The sequence below is a fragment of the Dryas octopetala genome, chromosome 5, assembly GCF_963921425.1.
Source record: "Dryas octopetala chromosome 5, drDryOcto1.1, whole genome shotgun sequence".
Taxonomy (NCBI): Eukaryota; Viridiplantae; Streptophyta; class Magnoliopsida; order Rosales; family Rosaceae; genus Dryas; species Dryas octopetala.
Window position 1 is genome coordinate 12,201,961 of NC_141370.1, and position 23,423 is coordinate 12,225,383.

The following is a 23,423-nucleotide window of genomic DNA, read 5'->3' on the forward strand; positions in this document are numbered from 1 at the left end:
ATGGAAAATAAGGAAGATAGTAACAGCCCACCAATGAAATTTGTACTCATTAGCAACAAATAAACTAGAAGGGAACATGATAGACAACCAAACTTGTTTTTTTTTTAAAAGATGAAAGTTGAAAAAACATAGAGTGTCAAATAAGAAATAAAAAAAAAAGATTTATTAAAAAAAGGAAAAATAAAAATAAAGGGGAGAGAGAGTGTGAGAATTGAGAAAGGTTAAGTTTGGAAGAAAGAGATTTTCTCTCACCTCATTATTATATCAAAATTTATTAATTCAAAATTGTTAACTAGAGTTATTTTAAATGACACATGTCAATCTATGAATAAAGTGGTGATGCTTACCGCTTTTAGAGGTGATGAGCAAATTTGCACTCCATCTTGTCTGACATAGGAAGTGACATGGACAAAAGAAAAAATAAAAAAGTTAAAAGAAAAGCCAGCAATGATACAATATAAAAAGTTTTCATTTAGGGAGGCTAGTATTAGTTACACTTGATATTAGACAAAATGCTGAGAGAGTTATGTGGGAGAATATATAGTTCAGTTATTAACCTTTCTATATGATCTTCATTGTTGCTTATAGTGCTCGGAACAAAATAGTCAAATTCATTGTGGTTGAGTATGTGGGTGTTCTCTGGTCAGTGCTGATTGCTACCAAAAATAAGAATGAATTAGAAGCAAATCAAAGAAGTTACACATTACTCAAGCTTGGAAGTAGATTTGAGGTTTCTCTGATATGTGTTTGCTGCAGCTTTTGCTGCTAGTTGTAAGGCCTTCTACAATGCTGATTTCCAAATACTCAATACCCAAATCAATTTTGGATATCAAAAAGTGTAAAAATATAGATTTTGAGAATCACCAACACAATGGTGTTGAGGCCCAAATATGAGAATATTAATATTTAACTCATTTATTTGTTGGTGGGCCAGCCATTTAATTTGGTTTTAGATATAATCTATACCCAAAATTGGGAATAATTTTTGGGTCTCAAAAAATTATAGGGATCATATTCAGGCCCATTGTGGCTGGACTATACCCATTTTATACCCAAAAAATGAGTTTGGGGATCAAATTCAGGCTGCATTAGAACATAATTAATTAGACCAATTCATGAAACCCAAAGAGCGTGTTATAACCAGGGGATGTAAGACTTGCTATTCTTTGAAAGCAAGGATGATCATGATTTATGAAAAAGAGTTCAAAAGTCTTAAAGGTCACTCCTCAATAATTTACTAACATGCTTGCTTTAGTACCCAAAAGGGGATCTACAAATTTTTAATAGCTCTGACCAATTATAAAGAGCTAGGGATTTCAATTTTTTCAATTTTTTTTGTAATCAAAAGTCAAAAGTATTGGAATGATGATATATAACCATCAATTAATAACTTTTTTATTTTGTTAAATTATATATATATATATATCATGAAACTCGTATAGTTTGCCAATGATCATTTGGTCTAGTAGATGACACTAAGGGAGGTGTATTCAATTAGAGTTTTAATAGACTTTTGTAGAGTTTTTAAAAGTCATTGACTTTAGTAGAGTTGATGGATTTTTAATGACTCTTCCTCATCCTTCTATTGGCCCTATGTTATGGACTCTTCTCCTCATAGTTTAGGCAAATGGGCCCCACTTGGCTCTGCTCTTTATCAACCTCAGAACAGAGCGGCTCTGGCTTCGAAAGTAAGTCCCTGTAGGACTCATGTTAACTAAATTAGCTATTTTCATAGGTAATAATTGTCTCACCTGTTGTTAACTTTTATTTGGATATGGTGAATATTTTAAATATTTGAAATACATTTTTAAATTTCAAATTTACATGATAAATATTTAGCCACAGTTGTTTCTTTGAATGCATTATTAGCTCACGTAATTTTCATCATCTACAGTTTATTACATTTCACTTCATTCCGATTCAAATGACATCCTCTCAATTCTTCTAATATTGCATTTTGGTAATAAAATGCTCATCTTTCAATAGTACTGTTGGAGATTGGAGGGGGCAGGGAAGTAGCCATATTAGTGGTCTCAAATAAATTAAAATTCCTTTGTTCTGCTATCGACTTCTTATATGTGTCTGTTTATTGTGGTTATTATTAAATTGGTTTTTACGTTTATTCTCACATGTATTTCCCCCTCTTCAACAGGTTGTCATTTATAGTTTATTGATTACTGTTAGTTACACTTAGTTCAGAAGCCTATATTGGTAATACCATAATACATACGCAAGATGTATTAGTTTGGCTTACTGCAGCATGGTAATAGATATGATAGTATTAGTTCAGGCTAATGGTATTACTGTTAGTTAGGCAGTATATATTTTGATGCCTTTCATTTATGTTTAACAATTTGATTATTGTTAGTTACGCTTTGGTAATACATACGCTAGATGTATTAGTTAGGCTTACTGCATGCAGCATGGTAATACATATGATAGTATTAGTTCAGACGAATGGTATTACTGTTAGTTAGGCTTACTAGGCTTTAAATAATGACAAATATTGATTAGTTCGGATTTAAATAATGACAAATATTGATTAGTTTGGTAACTTTAGTTTAGTTTAAAAGTATTACATGAACCTCACCCCTTTAATATGGATGATTCTAATACAAAATTTTCATTTGGCAGGCCCGGATTAAAAAGATTATGCAAGCTGATGAGGATGTTGGGAAGATAGCCTTAGCGGTGCCCGTTTTAGTTTGTGAGTAGTTCTGACTATCTTTTTTTTTTTTTTTTAATTAGAAACAAGGTTTCATTAAATGAAAATAAAGAAGTACATAGTACAATACAGCAGACAAGATGTCCACTGTATTAGAGTTATTTTTGCAAGACCTATGTGACCGTACATATGAGATAACTCTTCAAAGAGGAGCTAAAACCATGAATGCAGTGCATCTGTAAGTGAAACATTGAACTTCCTTTTTGGTTTTTGTATTTATTTTTGGAATAAAATATTTAAAGTGAAAAGTACAGCATCAATATTCAATATTCATCAAAAAAAGGTACAACATTAGTGAATGGGCAGTGCACTAAATGTACCATAATCAACTATCGACCAGCAAACTGTTCAAAGCTACTACAACACACACAATACAAAATTGTTCATCTATGTTGTTTTTATCTTTATATTTCTTTATGCATCTTATGTTTATACTTGTGTCATGTTGAAATGCTGAGAACAACAAGTCTATTAATTAATTGTCTCTTCCATACATATTCATGATTTTACTATGATAGTTAATTTATTATAATTCCCTGAAAAGCTTAAAGTTGTGGACCTGTGGTTTGTTATTGCTTATCTTCTTTGAAGCCATTTCTCCATTACTAGCAACATTTGATTCACAAATTTGAAACTTAAGATCTGTCTGATGTATCATTGATTTGCTTCCACTGCAGGTTCCTAAAGATTCCTGCTATATGGGCTCTAACAACTCTGCCTTCCTACAGCAGGGTTCAACTCTGCTTGCCTTTATTTTTTTGGGAGATATTGAACTTATTGATAACCATATTGACATAAAGCTTCAAAGTTCCAGCAAATTCACTTGTTATATTTGTGTTGTAGGTAATTAATTACAATTGGCTCCCATTGTTATTGTTTTTGAATTTCTTGTGTGCATTTACAAACTTGTTTCATTTGTATTTTTAATGTATCTTGTGTGCATACCCTTTTGTTATGTTTGCATCTTTTGCTTGAGTTTAATAGTAATACAAATCTTCTTTTCTTTTTCTTTTTTGTTGAATATTTTTGTTTCTTATCTTGCAGAGTGGAAAGTCTGCAACTATATATCTATGCTTGTGCACAAGAGGAAGGGTTTGTTTACAAGCCTTGTAAAAAGTGCAAGAAGCTAGTATGGGAATAATGCGGATGTAGAAAGGTTCAAAAGTTGGTCTCCAAATTTTTAAGCCATGCCTTTATAGTTTGTGTAACAAGTACTTTTTTTCAATGTATATCAAGCTACTTTACAATTAATTTTTTGGAGTGTTAATTGGCAATGTATGTGTGAATGGGTTTGCTATGACTTTGTAAATTCCAATTCCAATTTAATGAATTCATGGATCTTTTTGAGTTCATATTTGTGGATTTAATTGGATGCAAGCAGGGATTTAGTGAGATTTAATTTCAATTGGATGCAAGTAGGAATGTTAAAATGTGAATCAAACAAACAACATTTGTCAATTTAAAGATATTGTGTTAGTCAAACCTAGACAACGATTTTAGTTGAATAATCATTGTGTTAGTCAAATCTTGACAACGGTTTTAGAGGAAAACAAGTTGTGGATAATTAAATTACACAACGGTTTTATGTTATAAAACGGATGTGTATATGTGATTAAAACAACATGTTTTTCTTAAACCTGTTGTTGGGAAATAAATTATACAACAGTTTTAAATAATAAACAATTGTGTATATTCTTTTCAAACAACATGTTTTAGTTAAACCTATTGTTGGGCTATGAATTACACAATGGTTTTAGATTATTAACAGATGTGTATATGCTTTACTAACAACATTTTTTAGCCAAAACTGTTGTTGAGTGCCTCTACTAACACCATTCCTACCAAATTTAACCTTAATTATGCAACGGTTTTTATAAAAATGATGTTTAAAAATACATCGGACAACATTTATAGTATATAACTATTGTTAGACATTTGTTACTACAATAGTTTTATATCTATAAACGTTGTGTATTCTATTGTGAGACAACCGTTTTTTATGAAAATCATGCATTTTGGTGGATACTAGACAACAATTTTAAATTATAACTGTTGTATGTATTCACTCAGACAACAGGTTTTAACCGTTGTCTGAATATGCTATAGATGTCACTCGCCTAGACGACGAAATTTTGGGTAAATAGACAACGGTTTTCACCGTTGTCTATTAACTTCATTGTTGTAGTGATTCAATTATATTGAAACTGAATTTCAGAAATTCAGTTACACTAAATTGAAGAATTCAGTTATGAATTCACTTACTGAAACTGAATTAAGTGATGAAACAATTACACCTCGACTAAAATGCAATTACACCTTAATTAAAAAACAATTACACCTTTACTAAAACAATTACACTTCACTAAAACAGTTACACCTTTACTGAATTCCGTTTCACTAAAAAGAACACAGCAACCTTATCAAAAAAAAAACCAACAATACAACAAGTCATTGAGATGAGAGGAGTAGCCAACAATACAACGTCGTCCGATCACCTCACGCGCGACGAGTACACGACAGCCGCCACTGCCTCGATCTGTTTCTACCTGCAAATTTTATTCATCATATTTCAGAACCATAATTTCATTCAAAATTCATTTAAAACTCATGTTTCACAAACTGAAATTGTTTCACGAACTGAAACTGTTTCACGAAATGAAACTGTTTCACGAACTGAAACTGTTTAATCAATAAATGAAGTAAATTTGTATATACTTATAAATCAATTAAAAACCACATTTCTATCTGATTTATAACAAATTCAATTAAAACAGATTCACAAATTATACATTTCACAGACAGATTCACAAATCAATTTCAAATTAGGGTTTTCAAATCAGGGCTTTTGAAATTTAATGCAATTGAACCAAAATTTGTATACCAGTAGAAAGAGACTGTCAAAGGGAGAAGAATGAGACCGGAACCACTTCAATCCGCTGCCGGAATCGCCAACAAAGGCGGCGATAAGTCTCAGACTTTCTCGGCGTCGATTCGTCGTCCACGGTGGTCAGTTGGAGAATCAGAGACCACCATCACACTCACCACGTCGAGAGGAAGCTTCTGGAAGTGGAGAGCGACTGCGACGTCGCCGGAATCTCGAAGTCACCGCCGGAGATGACGATCGGACTTCGGGTTGTATTTGGGTTTCTGTGGATTTTATGGGAAAGAAAAGGCCATGGATAGATAGAGAAGGAAGAGGCGAGAAGAACCCAACCAGTCCGACACCTCGTCGTCGCCGGAATTGATGGATCGCCGGTGAGGGAACTCGGGTTTGCCTAGACCGATCCGGCGTCGATGTTATGTTTCGTGGAGAGTGGAGGGCAAGGAGAGGAAGAGGAAGGAAAGGCGAGTGTGATGGGACCGGTCTTGCTGGCAACCGTCGCCAGACGGTGGCGCACGCGCCGGCGACAGCAGCGGGGAGAGAGAGAACGCAGAGGGGAAGAGAGGCACCTGATGGGAGAGAGAGAGAGAGAGAGAGAGAGAGCACCCATAAATTGAAAATGAAAATAAAAAAAAAAGGGTAAAGCTGGAAAATTAAAAGATGGGGAGTCAAACTTGACTGGGTATTAGTTGACTAGGGGGTTTAGAAAAATATTAAGTATAAGATTGGGGGTTATAGGAGAGGTAGATTTTGGGTGGAGGTTATGAACGATTTTATCTCTAACTAGGGGGTTTATAATTATTAATTAACCTTGTTTGAGTTTTTTTAGCTTGTAAGGCCAAATTAGGAGTGCCTTGTTAATTTTAATCCCATCTCTGATTGTATTAGCGCTTCTTGCTGATCATCTTCTATTAAGATGCGAATATGCGATAATGTAGTTTAAATTCGGTATGAGAGTAACATATTCTAATTCTATGATAGTTAAGCTGCTTTGATGGGCAAAACCATGAACACCAACTCTTTTCCAGTTTTTTGGGCCTACATCAAGTTCACTTTCGAAACCCTTTACCCTACTAAACTATTGACTTTAGAGCATTCAATTTTCCTTTTTGGCTGAGAGAATTTGTCATATACAATAGAAGCAACCATTATTCGCTTATTGGCATTAAAAAAACAAAAAATACCATCATTCTCTTAATCACACAATTACCCTATTGATCAAGCCTAAGATTCGAGTATGTTCCAAGGCTAGAAGCCCATTATAAAAGTATTTAGTGTTACTATTCACACCCAAATATTTGGTCACTACACCTAATGGCCAAAAAAATTTCCAAAATTTTTCATTTTACCCATCTCATTCATTTAATTTCATCCAAATGGTCAGTGTAACTGTTTTTGCCCCAAATCCGAGAATAAATTTTAAAGTCATAATAACGTTAACATTTGTACACCTTAACGTATCAAACTCAATAAAAGTAGAAAAAAGAACCCAAACACATGCACATATAGTCTCGTCCGCTCTTGAATGAATTTCTTTTTCTCCCTTTAATTAACTTCATAAATAATTGTAATTATACATTTGTTTACGCTACAAACATACACAACTGATAATATCATGGTATAGCTCTTTCTTGGCCAACACATGCACTTGACAAGTAGTAGAAGAAGAACATTTCTTCTTGCAAATTTAATAACTATCTTCTTAATTTACAGGTGCAAACATAAGAATTACATCTACGACATACCTAAAATATAATTACACAGGCAATGAAGGAAGAAATTAAACATCAAAATCTGAAAGGAAGATGAGTAGCCAGTTAATTAATGGCCAGACCCCTTCCTGCTAGGTCCAGAAGCCAACGTAGACATTTGATACCTTACCAAAACCCTGTTGCTCTTCTTCTTGTTAGAGCTGGGAAGTGAAGTTTCCTCAACAAATCCAGACCCATCAGCAGGTTCACTATTCGTCTTGTTCGCGATTTCGGATCGAAGAACTCTACATTCGACTAGAACAACATCATTAGATTGTCCGAGTGCTAGCAAGATGACTAAAAGAAAGAAACATAGGCAGTGTCTCATTCTCCTGATGCTTGGAAGTCTTTTAAAAGTGTTTTATGAGGAGTACCCCAACTATATAGGATGATTCTTTCTTTGTTTCAATGAATATATGTATATGATATTCTCCTAAGCAAAAAGAATGGAGCAGAATAAGATTGGGTTACAAGGGGCATCTTCATTTCATAAGCTAATTTAAGGACCTTTGTATAAGGGTGGGGATAGGGTTGGGTGGTAAAGGACGGTGAAGAGCTTTTGGTGTAGTGGGACCATTAAAAGGCTGTGTTTGACCCAAATTTTTTTTCTTATTGGAGGATCAATTTGATGACTCATGAGGTTGAGGCACAGACATTGGAAGTGACTTCACTTTCACATTTGGCTCCGTCCAGATTCTTGACTTGAGAACATCTGGGTTACTCGTTTGGGTAACACAGGTCGGTTGGTTGGTTGGTATGGTGTACACGCGCTCTCACTTTGGTGTATGAGTACGTTTGAGTAATTGATTCACAACATTTTTTAGTGTGTGCAGAATCAGATCTGAACTCTTAAATACATGAAACAAGTAAATATAAGTATACTCTTGACCCAAAAAAAAAGTAAATATAATTATACTAGCTAGAGGGTTAAAAGTATCCCATGTTGGAAATGTAAAGCTTTAATTACCTTCAATATATAATGTTTTGAGTGTGTGCATAATCAAATGTAATTAAACCCTTAAATTTCTAATATATGGCTAAGATTATATTGAAATAAGAAAAAGTAAAACAGTATACTGGTGAGAGTATTCCATGTTGGGAATGTAAAGTTTTATCTTACAACATATAATGTGTCGAACGTGTACACTTATTTATTGTTATTTGATTTGAATTTAATATTCTAAGTTTTTTATAGTTTTTTTTTTAACCAATTAAATTTTCTATAGATTGGATACTTTAATTAATCAAGTGTGTGCTGCAAAGTTGCTTGGTGTTCTCAAATGTCAATATCACGTAAACAATGGTCTAAATGGTTTTGTATAAAGAATGAATATTCCCTCTTTATTTTCACATTCCTTCTTCTCTTGCGATCAACCAGACAACAAGCTAATTGGTCCTTAACCCGGCCCTCTTTATTTTCACATTCCTTCTTCTCTTGTGATCCACATATGTCAATGTCATGGGAATCCGAATTGGTGGATGTAATATTTTCAGGAAAAGAGCGAGCCAGGGTACTGTAATTTTACTGAAAAACAATTAGAAGGAATTGGCTGGTGTAGGAATCAAGCTAAATTTTCTACATGGTGTGTACGTGACCATGGTAATTACTGAATTAGAACAGGTATTCTATTCTCCTCATATATAAAAGAATTTTTTATTAATAAGCCACAATATACAATCTTTTTTAGTCATAAATTCAAATTTTTAATTTCTTTATTTTTAAGCCACAAAAAAATATTTCTAAGCCACAATTAAAAAAAAAAAATCAAGCATAAAGCATTCTATACTATTCAAACTCAAGCATACTCAAGTAAGGTATTCAAGTATACCCAAGTTTTAGTTTAATTTTTTTTTTTAATTCTTTTGAGAGTTTAAGGTTTATAGTATAGTCTTTAGAATTTAGGGATAAAACCCTAAATTTTAAATGTTTAAACCTTAAAATAATACTACATCATTCAACAAAGTGTAACTTTACGAAATTATAAAGTGTAGCTCTACAAAAGTTATATTTTACATCATAACAAAATAAAGTGTAACTATACGAGGTTACATATGGCTTTAGGAAAAAAGTTTAATTTTAAGCCACTGCTTGTGACTTAAAAAATAAATAAATCTTTTATATGAGTTTATGAGTAAAACTTATAATTGTTTGTAACTTTTAACTAATTTACTTTAAAAGATAATAAATTAAGCATTAATGATGTGTACGTTGTTAGAATCAATTACCAAGATAATCAATTCATATTATGTTGGTTGAATTGGTTGTTAAATTTTAGTTTTGATGTCCCTTGTGCAAGATAATTAGTTTTATATAATGATTATACTAGGCTTTTCCCACATCAGCAGAGTCACCATCATAAATATGTTAATCGAGTCACACATTGGTAATTGGTCGAGTCAACTCTAATATGTATCATTTGTAATGGTTCAAGGTCTTCAAAAGCCCTAACTCAAGGCCACTTGGTTATGTGAGCATCACCGAACTCGATTAGAAACGTGGGGTAGGATATGATACTTATAATGTCACTCATGGTTGTTTGTTCTTTAGAAATTATGTTTATACCCTTAAATGCGTCTTACTTTAATTAGATATGGCAATGAGTCATATTTTTATGGGTTTGGGTCAAATATGATACGACCTGTTAAGCTAACGATTGAAAAAAAAAAAACAATACAAACACGACATGAAAAATAACCGCTAAACACGATACCACCTGTTTCACATGTTAAGAAAAAATATATATATTTTTTCAATAAAAAATTTTAATTAAATATATTATATTACATAAGTAAATACATTTTATTCTAGGTCTTTTTACAAATCACTCACCCAAATTATATCCCGATTTGCAAGTCACCACCTAAATAAAAGATTGAAGCAATCTGCCACCATAATTAAAAAAAAAATTGCAACCTACCCACCTTTGTCCAAGTCCGTCAATTTTTCTGTTAAAAACAAGGGTATTTTAGCTTTTTTAAGTAAATTTTAAGGGATATTTTGGTCTTTTTGAATCCACGTCAAATATGTTTAAGAGTTATACTATTTATACTGTAAAATTTTTTTTCCATACCCAAAACTTTACTAAGTATACCTATAAATAATTTTTTTTTTTTTTTAAACCTTCACCCTCGCAGAGGGGCTGGGTTTGGGGGGAGAAGGGCTGAGTTGGGATTGGGTGAAGGAGGGTGCGACGAGGTTGGGGTTGGGTGGGGGAGGGTGCGACGGGGAGAAGGGAGGGGGCTTATAATGTCACTCATGGTTGTTTGTTCTTTAGAAATTATGTTTATACCCTTAAATGCGTCTTACTTTAATTAGATATGGCAATGAGTCATATTTTTATGGGTTTTGGTCAAATATGATACGACCTGTTAACCTAACGATTGAAAAAAAAAAAAAAAAAAAAAAACAATACAAACACGACATGAAAAATAACCGCTAAACACGATACCACCTGTTTCACATGTTAAGAAAAAATATATATATTTTTTCAATAAAAAATTTTAATTAAATATATTATATTACATAAGTAAATACATTTTATTCTAGGTCTTTTTACAAATCACTCACCCAAATTATACCCCGATTTGCAAGTCACCACCTAAATAAAAGATTGAAGCAATCTGCCACCAGAATTAAAAAAAAAATTGCAACCTACCCACCTTTGTCCAAGTCCGTCAATTTTTCTGTTAAAAACAAGGGTATTTTAGCTTTTTTAAGTAAATTTTAAGGGATATTTTGGTCTTTTTGAATCCACGTCAAATATGTTTAAGAGTTATACTATTTATACTGTAAAATTTTTTTTCCATACCCAAAACTTTACTAAGTATACCTATAAATAATTTTTTTTTTTTTTTAAACCTTCACCCTCGCAGAGGGGCTGGGTTTGGGGGGAGAAGGGCTGAGTTGGGATTGGGATTGGGATTGGGTGAAGGAGGGTGCGACGAGGTTGGGGTTGGGTGGGGGAGGGTGCGACGGGGAGAAGGGAGGGGGCTGGGTTGCGAGGGAGAGGGAGAGGAGTGAGGGCAGGGAAGGGCTGGGTTGGGATTGGGTGGAGAAGGGTGCAATGGGGAGAAGGGCGGGGGAAGGGAGAGGGATGAGGGCGGGGAGGGGTTGAGCTTGTAGGGGAAAAGGGCTAGGTTGGGGGGCAAAGAGGTTGGGTTGGGTTGGGTTGGGATTGGGTAGGGTGCGATGGGGAGAGAGGGGGGCAAGGAGGTACTGGGTTGTGAGGGAGAGGGGTGGGGGCGGGGAGAAAAGCTAGGATTGTAGGGGAGAATGGCTGGGTTGGGTTAGGATTGCGTGGGGGAAAGTGCGACGGGGAGAAGGGCGGGGTTACGAGGGAGAGGGATAGAGACGGGGAGGGGGTGGCGGTGGCGGTGGTGGGTGGGTTTTTTTTTTTTCTTTTTTCTTTTTTTTTTCTTTTTTTTCTTTTTTTTCTTTTTTTTCTTTTTCTTTTTTTCATTTTTTTTTTTTGAAAATTAGAATTAAATACCAAATCTCAATAATTTTTTAGTATAGCATGAAGAACATATAATATTTCAATTGAACAACTAAATTTAAATGTAGTTTTTAGATTAGATCACAAATATGTTGGCCCCTTTAATTTGAGCCTTTTTCATTTGACATTTTATCCTTTAGTCCACATATGATGGGTGTTAGTTAAAATTTATAAGGTTTTGACAAAATTGCCCTTGAGGCTTTTATATTATTTTAAAATTTGCTAATGTAATCTCAACTTCACATTTAGTTGTGCATGTACGACACTCACAACTTCAAATTTAGTTGTGACTGAACGACAGTCACATCTAAGTTGTGAGACAGTCAAGGTTAAGTTGTGACTTAATTGAATTATTTTTAGAGAAATTATACTACAATATAGTATAAATAGAGGTTAAAATAATACTTTTATTCAAAATAATACATAATATAGTGGTGTGAGTTGTCTTTTTCAATTTACCAACACAGTCACAGTTAAGTTGTGACTGGATTGATTTTTTTTTTAATACAATATAGTATAAATTAATGTAATATTTGTGATGTAATATTTTTTTTATTTTTTTATTGTAGTGGCATGTGATGTAATATTTGTAAATTCTAATACCTTTTATTTTATTATTTTGTTTGACTTTTCAACTAGTACCTAATCTAAAATGCTATTTAATTTTGGTACCTAAACTAAAAAGTTATTGAAATTTAGTAGTTAAAATCAATGGACCTATTTTTTTATGTAATTATTTATTATTCATATATTTAATAATAAAAAATTAATTTGAAAAGACTTAAATACCCTTGTTTTTAACATAAAATTGACAGATTTGGACGAAGGTGGGTAGATTGCAAAAATTTTTTAATTCAGGTGGCAGATTGGTTCAATCTTTTATTTAGGTGGTGACTTGCAAATCGGAGTATAATCCAGGTGGCTGATTTGTAGAAAAGCCTTTATTCTATACATATATAGTTAAAACATTACACATAAGAAAAATCTAAAAAATGTGTAAATTAAATGATTAATATCATAAGAAAAAAAATATATATATATATTTATTTTTTAACGGATCACTAACAGGTTTCGCGGGTTAACAAAAACACGACATGAAAATTAATGGTTCACTAACGAGTCCACACAATTTCAACAAGCCTCAACCCGAACACTAAATTTTTCATATTGTTTTGTGTCGTGTTAACAGGTCGAATAAAATATTGCCAAGTCTAGCTTTAATTTTATGAAACTTGTTTTGAAAAGCTTAGGCTTAGTTTAGTATTGATGTGAAGTAAAACAGCTGTAAAGTAAAGCAGTTGAGTGTTTGATAAACTATGTTTTCAAAAGAGTTGTGAGTAGCAGTATCAAGGTGTTTGATAAATTTTAATGTAAAACTGTAGTGGCTGTTTATAATTACTAAAATAGACATGATGCTGAAAGTGCTTTTGACTTATTTGTTGGGTAAAAAACAAGCATTTTTACTTGTTTATAATTTTTTTTCTACAAATTTATATTAACATTAAAATTGCTAAAAACAAAATCATTAAATAAGTATGCATAAGATTTTTGTTGGTATATTATAATTTTATTGGTACAAATAAAATACCATAATTAATGAGGATATATTGGGTACAAATTTTAAAGGTATATTAGTTTTGTCATTTTGTATAAAAATTAAGAATATATTGAACAACTAAAATTTTTAATTAATGTGGCCCACAACTTTCATTCACTGCTGTTTTGAAAAGCAAGTGGAGAACTGCTTTTCAAAATTGTAGTGAGTAACATAGAATAGTGAGGCATGACAGTTTTTGGTTTTGTTACCAGACATTAAAATTGTTGTAAATGACTTAGAATTGTCATCTACAACAATTTTTGAGTATCCAACAATAATCTCAAACGGGCCCTTAGTATCCTTTTTTAAATTGCTTCATTTTATCAAGTTTATCACATTTATAGTTATTTAAATTGACAGTAGACAAAATTTTAATGAATGTCACATTAATTTAGCTAGCAAACAAATATAAGACATGACTTAGAAATTAGACAATTTAACACCAAGCACAATTTTAAAAATTAAAGTGAATCAAAATAAGTTTGGAGAGTAAAATCATACACAAACAAAATTGAGGGGCATAAGCATAACCAAGCTCATTTTCTATTTATATTCTTTTAATTTGGGCCCAATTCACAATCAATATTATATGACATGTGGTGATTGAATAATATCAAAACAATCGAAGGACTCAAGGACAAGATAGAACGAAACAAAACAATAGATTTAATAAGAGTAGTGAAGGGTTGAGAACACATGCAACATTGCAACTTGCATATATACCTCAAATTTTATATACATAAAATACTCAATAATTGGTGCATAGATAGACAATCCTGAAATTTCTAAATTTTAACACGCCAACTTCATTATTTTGTCTCCGACAACAAGAAAACTTCTCTATTTTGTTAGGAAAAATCTGTCATGTGAACGCGGTATGTGGTACGGACGCTAATCTAACCTTTGATTGCTTTTAAGGGTATACTTGATTGGTGCTAGTTGATTCTTAGCAGGTATAGTTCTGAACCATTAGATCTGGCGGCACGATATACAACGTTTGTACCAAAGCAACTATCAGTTTGCTAGCATTTGCCTTTTTAGAAGGTGAGAGTTTTTAACGGCATATCGCACTTCGTGTATATAGAAATGATCAGATGCTCACTATAGAGAGGGAATTTCACGCTCACTTAACAATTCAGTTATTGTAATGCGGGGGCTTCAATAATTAGAACTATCCATTTTAATTTTGATAAAGATCATATTACTTAATTTTTAAGCCATAAGATTACTTTGTTTGTTTATGTCTAGAAAGAAAAGGGAGACGACAAAGAAGAAAAACGCTTTTGAGTCGTGAGACTAGAAAAGCTCTGATACCATAACAAATTTTGTAATTGTAGGCCTCAAGCAATCCTTGAGATATTGCATTATATTTATATATATATGATACAAACTTGGAGTACAAGAATAAAGAGCTAGAGAATATCCTACAAGATACAGTATTGATTTACAAGATTACAAGGACAACAAAACTTGCACACAAAGTAATCCTATAGCTTGAGAATTAAGTACTATGAATCATATGATCCTTATCATTTTTCAGGTGCTTTCTCACGGATCGTTTTTGTAAAAAATTAATCAAATTGATAATTGTTTGGTTATAATTATTAATATTCAAAACTCTAAATCTTAAACAAATATCTTTAAAATTGTATACGTGTTATAATATAAGTAGATTGGTCATAACGCCACATACTGTTACCACCACACACAAAAAGTTTGCTCATAGAACAAGTGGCTTACTTTTATTGAAAATGCATGTGGAGACCTTTTGTATACAACAAATGTAGGTAATAAGTGTTCTAATTAATATACGTGGATTTGATAGTAAAAAATAAAAATGATTGTGTGACAATAACACTAAATAACATTTGATGTAATATTGTGAATTCATTCGAATTATAATATATGTACGATGGAGGATCAAACGAAGGAGAAGGCGTAGTGACGAAAGGTAAATCTGTAAATGCTCAGATGATGGAGGGCTTTCGATACCAATTCGCCGTCGTTTTCATTGGCGGTGAAGAGCGAGTCAGAGAATTCTTTGAGGAAGACGATGATGGGAAGCTTGAGAGGGAAGTCGCGCTTGGAGATTGAGGAGAGGGCTTGGTCCGACGATAAGGATTGGGTGCACAGAGAAGGCTAGTGGTGCTGGATAGGGGGAGAGAGGTGAAGAAGATGGTGGTTTGGGTGGGGGTTGCTCGGGAGGTGAAGGGTTTTGGGGCGAGGGTGAGGGGGGAGGGGCGAGGAAGGCAGCCTGAGTTTTTTTTTTTTTTTTTTCTGTTTGTTTTTTTTAATTCAATTTTTTATATTTTATTTACTTTTTAAATAGTTGATTCTTTTTTTATTATTATTCTTCTACATGGCAATTATTAAAAATCAAGTCAATAGTTAGTAATTAGGTCTGTGTGCGCCACATCAGTGCCACGTAAGCGAATAATAGACTTTCTAGTAATAGAGGTACTAAGCTGACCCAAATTTAAAGTTAAAGTATAAAATTATAACTTTTTAAATTTAAACTACTAACTTAAAAATAATAGTAAAGTTAAAATATTAAATTGTAATTTACTCAAATAAAAAATATAGAAAGAGTGCGTATCATTTTGAAGAGTGCTTTGAATAATCGTGCATATGTCAAAGAACTACAAGTTGGAATCTCTCCCTGAATATAAAAAAGAAAAAAAATACATGTTAAAAAAAGCCAGCTCGGCAGGTCGCGCATGGTTGGATCTACGAGCAAGATTTCCCAGAAATTTCGGTAATAAACCGATCAATATTCCGGTCAGAAGAACCAGCATCCTCCAACGCTCTCTTGGCCTTCTCCTTCAACTCCATGGCCCTCCTCTTGATCTCCGCCGCCTTGGGCCCACCACCAACAACCTCCTCAATGCATCTCCCTACTTCTTCTGCCCCAGCAATCCCATCTTCGCCAACTCTCACCCTCACACCCACCTTGAAAACATGAACCAAAAGCTTGGCATTCGTCGGCTGATCCGTCCACTCCGGATAAGCCACGACTGGTACGCCAGAGACCACGGTCTCGAGCGTCGAGCTCCATCCGCCGTGGGTCATGAAGCAACCCACGGCTCGGTGCATGAGCACCTTCTCTTGAGAGCACCACTTGACCACCATGCCTCTCTCTTTCGTCTCTTCCAAGAACCCAGATGGCAATTCACCCACTTTCTTCTTCGAGCCTTCGGCTGGAGGCTTTAAAACCCAGAGAAATGGTCTGTTGCTGTTCTTCAACGCCATGGAAATGTTGTCTATTTGGTTTTGGGACAGGACGGTTGTGCTGCCAAACGAGGCGTAGATAACAGAGGACATGGCTTGCTTGTTGAGCCATTCAATGCAGGAGTCTTCGGCTTTCCACATATCAACGTGGAGGGTATTTGTGTCATTTTCTTCTTGTTCTTGTTCTTCTTTCCCGAGTTGAAACGGAGAGACTAGAGGCCCAATTGGGCGAATTGGAATGAGGGAATCCATGGCGTCTATAATCCCCTCCTCGAGCTCGTAAAAGGAATTGCCCAAAACCCAACTCGCCTTCTCCGAAACCCGAACCGAATCCGATATCAATTTCTTGAAGTGGTCAGGACTGGAAGGGAGAATAGTGCTGGGAAGATCTGTTAGTTCTAATCCCGGTATGCCAGGGCACTCTACAACGTCACCGGGGCTAATTAGTCCCGAGCTGGAAAACGGGACTAACAAGTTCTTAGAGTAACGGTAGAGAATCGAAAACGTCGCGCAGGATTGGTTCCAGAGCAGAGCACAGGGGATTCCATGGTCGGCTGCCACGTCAGCGACCCACGGGATGAAGGGGTTGAAGACTATGCAGGAGAGTTTTTTGGTGATGGTGAAGTTGGTGATGAGGTTTGAGAGGTTTTTGGAGCCTGTGGTTTGGAGGGTGCGAAGGGTCTCTGCGACGTTGTCGCGGTCGAAGTCGGCGGTGAGGCCGCCGGAGAAGAACTGGAGTTGGAGTTTTGGGTTTTGTGTGGTGGTGGTGAGATTGTTACTGTTTTGGGTGGTGGCGAGGGTGACGTGGACACCTTTGGATGTGAGGCGTCGAGCGAATTTGAGCATGGGGTTCATGTGGGCTTGTAGTGCCACCACCAATAGGAGATGGAGTTCTTGATGATCATCATCAGCAGGCATGGCTTTTTCTGAGACTGTGAGAGAGAGAGAGAGCGAGAGAGAGAGAGAGAGTAGTGGGACAGTAGGAAAGCAATAACTAGACGAAGAAGGTGATGAAGGCAATGACTTGATGTAATATTTTCCACATTGCAAAAAACTTACCTATCCCGTGATAGGCGGATGCCACGTCGACCTATCCCGTGAGTTTCTCTCTTCATTTGTTAGTTAAATTAGGTAAGTTTCTCTCTTTATTTGTTAGTTAAATCTTTTTTTTTTTGTTTTGATAGGGTATGAGTAATGACATGGAAGGTTTGTTTAATCTGCAGGGAATTAAATATCTAATCAACTACTTCGATTAGATGGGTAGAGCATCTCTAACGGTGAAGTGCTGTTTGGGCCTTTGGGGAAGTTTCTTTTGGCTTTTATATTTCTAAAGTTACTTTTATAGCAATATTTTATCTCAAATATAAAATAGGAAATGAGATTATTTCAAAGTAGTAGATGACATTGACACATTTTGATGCATTGAAGTTGGGAAAAACCAAAACTGCTTCAAAATTATAGCATAATAGCTTTTTAATGGGCCTGAAATTAGGAGTGGACATTGGGCGGGGTGGGTCGGTTTGACATCCAAATCGCAACCCAAACTGATATATGGTTTTGGTTTGGACTTCTGCGGGCCCGTAACTGCCTAGGTCGGTCTGAGTGTTGTGTCAGACTTTGCGGGATCACCGGGATGGGTAGAAATTCATCCAAGGAGTAAAATTTCGTTTTTTAGGGGTATGGAAATTTTAACACCATACCAAAAAAATTTCGAAAAATTTCGAAATATTTCGCCGAAATTTTCCGAAATCCTCGAAATTTCGGCGAAATTTCGATGTAGTGTTCAACAAAACCAAAACCAGATCTATATGGGTGGGAGTCGCGGGGTGGGAGGCGTGGGTTTTGGGCGCGGACGATGGTTCTGTGCGAGGTGGGGGAGGAGGCGAGCGAGCGGCACGAGGCTGGCTGAGGGTGGAGGGATGAGGCGAGCAGCGCTAGGCTGGCTGGGGAAGGAGGGAGGAGGCCAACAGTGGGTTTTGGTTGCGGGAGGTGGGCGCAGATCTAGTGGCTGGGGAAGGAGGGAGGAGGAAGGAGAAGAGAGAGAAAGAGGAAGGAAAAGAGAGAGAAGGCTACTGGAGGAGAAGATGAAAAGGAAAGAAAAAAAAGTGGAAGTCACGGCCAACGAGGGAAGAAGAGGAAAAGGAAAGAAAAGGAAAGAAAAAAAAGTGGAAGTCACGGCCCACGAGGGAAGAAGAGGAAAATGAAAGAAAAAAAAGAAGAGAAAAGAAAGGAAAAGGAAAAAAAAGAAGAGAAAAGGAAAGAAAAAAAAAAGAAGAGAAAAGGAAAAAAAAAGAAGACAAAAAAGGAAAGAATTTTTTTTTTTTTAAGGTAGATTGAGATTTGGAGTTTTTAGACAATTGGAAAGAAAAAAAAAAGTTTGGGATTTTATTTGGGGTTTGATCTGGTCATTTTGGTGTTTCGTTTAGTTGTAAACATAAATTATGAAAAAGAAATTTATCTCATTATCATGAAGTTTCATTTCCTTAATGTTTGGTTTTCTAATTTTGATAATTTGTAAAATTGAAATTTTAGATAAACCGTTGTCGTCGCTGCTGCCATCGGATTGGTTCTATTTTAACCCAATTCGGCTTAATTTAACTATCAAATATCATTTCCAAGTTCCTTTGAGTAAACTTGTTACTTTCTGTTGCCATATTGGTGATTTATTCGTGTAATTTTATCATGTAATTATTAATTAGTGAAGTATTTTTTTAACAGTCTTGTCTCTAGCGCGCATTATATTTATCACATATCACATGAAATCTACTATATTATTTGATTTCTTCAATGTTTTTTATCAATGTAGTAGATAATATGTTAAATAAACATACAGTCAAGTTTCATTCAAAATTTCCATATTTTAATAGCAATTTTAGTCATTTTTGTCTAATTTTATCGAAATCGAAATTTTAATCGAAATTTTCACGAAAATTTCCGTCGAAATTTCCATCGAAAATTTCCTCGAAACCGAAATTTTACTCCTTGGGTGGAATCAACTGGATTGTGAGGTTTTGTCCAAGTCTGGGAACTTTATGCCCAACTCTGCTAAAAATGCTCATGCCAGTGCCAAAAACAAAAGCTCCAATGTCGCCTAATTCTCGCTATTTTTCTTATGTTGGTATTTTTTATTTATTTTTTTTTGGCCACTGGTATTTTTTCATTTAAATGTGTCAAAATATGTAAAAAATAATCATAACATCATGTAGCATGCTAATTAATATTGTGTTATTCATTCACTCAAATTATAATTATTAATATCTAAAATCTTAAACCCTAAGCACTAATTATAAAATGGAAGACGATTTTCGCACTCTATTTTTCTCCATTTGCAATCTTTTTTATTTTTTAAAATTATTATTTATATATTTTATTACATGTATTGCCAAGTCTACCCTTTTTATTCCATTCTCTCTTCGTCAAACCAACCCAAGCTTTCTTCCTTGAGTGTCCATACTGGTAATAAATCAACACATTTTTTGGTTTGATACCAGATTTATTATATTAAGACCACCACCCCACCATTGAAACTAGCAGCGTGAGTTTCCTTGGCCATATTCCAAAAAATTGAGTATTCAAATGAATTCCTTCCCAAATAGCATCAGTTACAAAGCTACTCCAAAGTTGGTGAAGACTTTTCAATTGCATTTACATGTTGGTCAAACCTTTTATTGATCAAATGTCTATATGAGTAATGTCATTCGATAAAGAGTTATAAGCAATTTAATTACTCATCCTTCGATTAGGATGTTATTTCTCTTTTTTTTTTTTTTTTGGTTGAAAATTTTTCCATTTTTTTTCTTTCATTAAATGTAAAATAGAAATAATTTGATATGGAAGTAATTCGATCTATTAGCTGGTTTGGGTTGCAAAAGTCAAAGCAAGTGTTAGTATTGTTTCTCCTCTCCCAACAACTCCTTTTCTTTTCTCATTTATTTGGTTGCAGAGACCATAAATTTGAAGGGAATAAATTATCTTGGTCTATTGTTTTGAGAGTAAAAATAGAAAGTAGGAGAAGAATATGAGCGGAACGAATAATATTTGAGTAAAGAGAGATGAAGAAGATGAGGAATCATAAATTTAATGCGTAAAGAAACGGGGAGCCCTAAAAACAAATATATAGATGTGGAGAAAAATGTTTAGAAAGGGTAGATTTGGAAACATAAAGATAAAATGATGTGAAAAATAATTAAAAAATTATAAAGAGTACAAATGGAGAAAAATGGAGTGCAAAAATCGCCTCTCCTATAAAATTTATAAACGTATTAAGTAGATTAGTAACAACACTCATGATACGTGTTATATACGGTTCACCCAATTCTTTTTTTCAAAAGATGACATTGGCACACCTATATGGCATGAGAGCATTGGAGATGCTCTAAGGATAGTTCAGATAAGGAGAGCCGTACAAGAAAAACCATACCACTGAGCATCTACTGCAATTGTCTGCATCAATCTACGTATGTATAAGTATTTGAATATACGTGTATATCTTATCACGGAGCTGCTATGGTGGCTATTTTGAGTTTTTGACATTAAAAAAAAATAAATAGACAAACTGTGGCCCATATGCATATACCCCTAATACCCCTAGTCCAATTGATATATTACAATTGAGTAGTGAAAATAGACCAGTCATCATAAAAATCCCAAGAAATCAAGTCACACTACACCACATGCAGAGCCACCAATTGGAATTCAAACATGCATGTATGGTCTCTTTGACTCTTTTGTCTTTGCTTCTTCCCAAGTGGAAAGAAGTTTCCGATGGCTTTGGGCAGCCGGCGACGCCTATAAGATTCAACCACTTTTCCCGGCCATCAAATTCTATTATTTTTTCCACATCTTCTAAGTTTCTAACTTGGACTCATAATTTCAAACCCTTTTTCTTCATGTTAGCTAGAGAATATGAAACATCCGTGTTGCTTCCTAATTCATACACATGCACATTTGGCATGCCATGAAGATTGGATGTGTCACGTTTGTTTGAAAGTTAAATGGTATATGTTGCATGCCAAAACCCTTGGTCAAAAGCAACTTAATTCATCTTAATTACCAACTTTAGAAATTTTAATGCTATATATTTCTACTCACCTACATGTGAAAAAAAAAAAAAAAAAAGAAGATAAATATAGACAGTATAAGAAAAGATACGCCCTACTTATTAACATGATAAATTAAAAATGAAGAATTTAGTGAAGCTCTGAATTTGTACAAGCGGTCTAAGTCTAAGTAAAATGTGTACATGTAAATCAAAGGAGAAAATCATGAGAGAGAAAATAAGAGAAATGGGAATGGATTATTCAATCATGAGGACCAATGGAGGACATATATGTAGGCTGTAACTACATGCATGTGATGTATTGTATTTAGACTATATATATTGACTAACATATATATATATATTGCGTGCCTAGTATCTTAGTCAAAGAAACCTCCTCTTTCTCAGTCTAACTTGCTTACCAAGTACCAACATTATAAATAGGACTCACCAAACGTGCTTCATATCACAAACACAAGAATTGTGGAGCCTCTTCCCTTCCCTCTTCCCTCCCTCCACATCTTTCTCTTCTTCCTTTGCATATTGCCCAACTCCAACATGACAACTAAATGCCTCTCCTTCTTTTTGTTGCTTCTTTTGCTCAACTCCTCCACATTCATTCAAGTGAGTGGCAGACCCTTGAATATCATCAACTACCGAAGCTCTGGCGGTAGACCAATTGGAGGTTTCTTTGATGGGCTATCTCTTGGGGCCATCAAGGAATCGGGCCCAAGCCCAGGTCAGGGCCACAAGTTCACAAACCAACAGACCCTTGGAGGGATAAAGAACTCAGGCCCAAGCCCTGGTACTGGAAACAAATATACAAACGCTGAGACCCTTGGAGGAATTAAGAACTCAGGCCCAAGCCCAGGTACTGGAAACAAATATACAAACGCTGAGACCCTTGGAGGAATTAAGGACTCCGGCTCAAGTCCAGGTACCGGAAACAAATTTGCAAACGTTGAGACCCTTGGAGGGGTTAAGGACTCCGGCCCAAGCCCAGGTACCGGAAACAAATTTGCAGACGTTGAGACCCTTGGAGGGGTTAAGGACTCCGGCCCAAGCCCAGGTACCGGAAACAAATTTGCAGACGTTGAGACCCTTGGAGGGGTTAAGAACTCCGGCCCAAGCCCAGGTCAAGGAAACAAATTTACAAACGGCAATCATCAGTGATCAGGGAATATTCCCTGGAGTTTAGTGCAAAATGCAAATACTCGAAATATTCTTTTTACTTATCTTCTATTTTTTGGTTGATTTATACTCTCACTGTATCTTCAAGATTAATTCTTAAATTGTTCATTTCATTCTTTCTCCCAAATTTACCTTCTCATGTTATACCGAAAATCATGTTGCCTTACCTCAATCAGAGTCCATAATCTGAAATGTTTATATGTGGAAGATCCATTTAAATAAAAATAAAGATCCAAATATTGTGGTCATATGAACCAAAAAAGCTGCAAATTCTACATATGTACGCAATTATATGTAAGAGACAAAATCAAGTTTCAATATATAATCAACTCAATTATCCATGATATTGATCATTTACTGATAATTATCTGCCAGTAATTTATCAATCACATCGTTACAACAAAATATAATTATCAATAATTCATAGATAATTATTGACTATCTTGTTGCAATAAGGTATACTTGACCACCATTATCACAATTATATACCATTTATCAACCCATTACAAATGATGA

General features: G+C 34.7%; 2 protein-coding genes across 2 annotated transcripts; one reads left to right on the forward strand and one right to left on the reverse strand.

Moving 5' to 3' along the window:
* Window positions 1-16,054: 16,054 nt before the first annotated feature.
* LOC147284375 (UDP-glycosyltransferase 84B2-like) lies at window positions 16,055-17,652 on the reverse strand. The gene has a single exon (XM_086243050.1). It carries the CDS (start codon window positions 17,594-17,596, stop codon window positions 16,178-16,180), a length of 1,419 nt encoding a protein of 472 aa, XP_086099176.1. The 5' UTR covers window positions 17,597-17,652; the 3' UTR covers window positions 16,055-16,177.
* A 4,548-nt stretch (window positions 17,653-22,200) lies between these two features.
* LOC147284376 (uncharacterized) lies at window positions 22,201-23,088 on the forward strand. The gene has a single exon (XM_086243053.1). The coding sequence runs from the start codon at window positions 22,275-22,277 to the stop codon at window positions 22,887-22,889; it is 615 nt and encodes a 204-aa protein (XP_086099179.1). The 5' UTR covers window positions 22,201-22,274; the 3' UTR covers window positions 22,890-23,088.
* The last annotated feature ends 335 nt before the right edge of the window (window positions 23,089-23,423 follow it).

Excerpts from the sequence above, each read along its gene's own strand:
- LOC147284376 (XM_086243053.1), top strand. The coding sequence starts at position 22,275 with ATGACAACTAAATGCCTCTCCTTCTTTTTGTTGCTTCTTTTGCTCAAC.
- LOC147284375 (XM_086243050.1), bottom strand. The coding sequence starts at position 17,596 with ATGCCTGCTGATGATGATCATCAAGAACTCCATCTCCTATTGGTGGTG.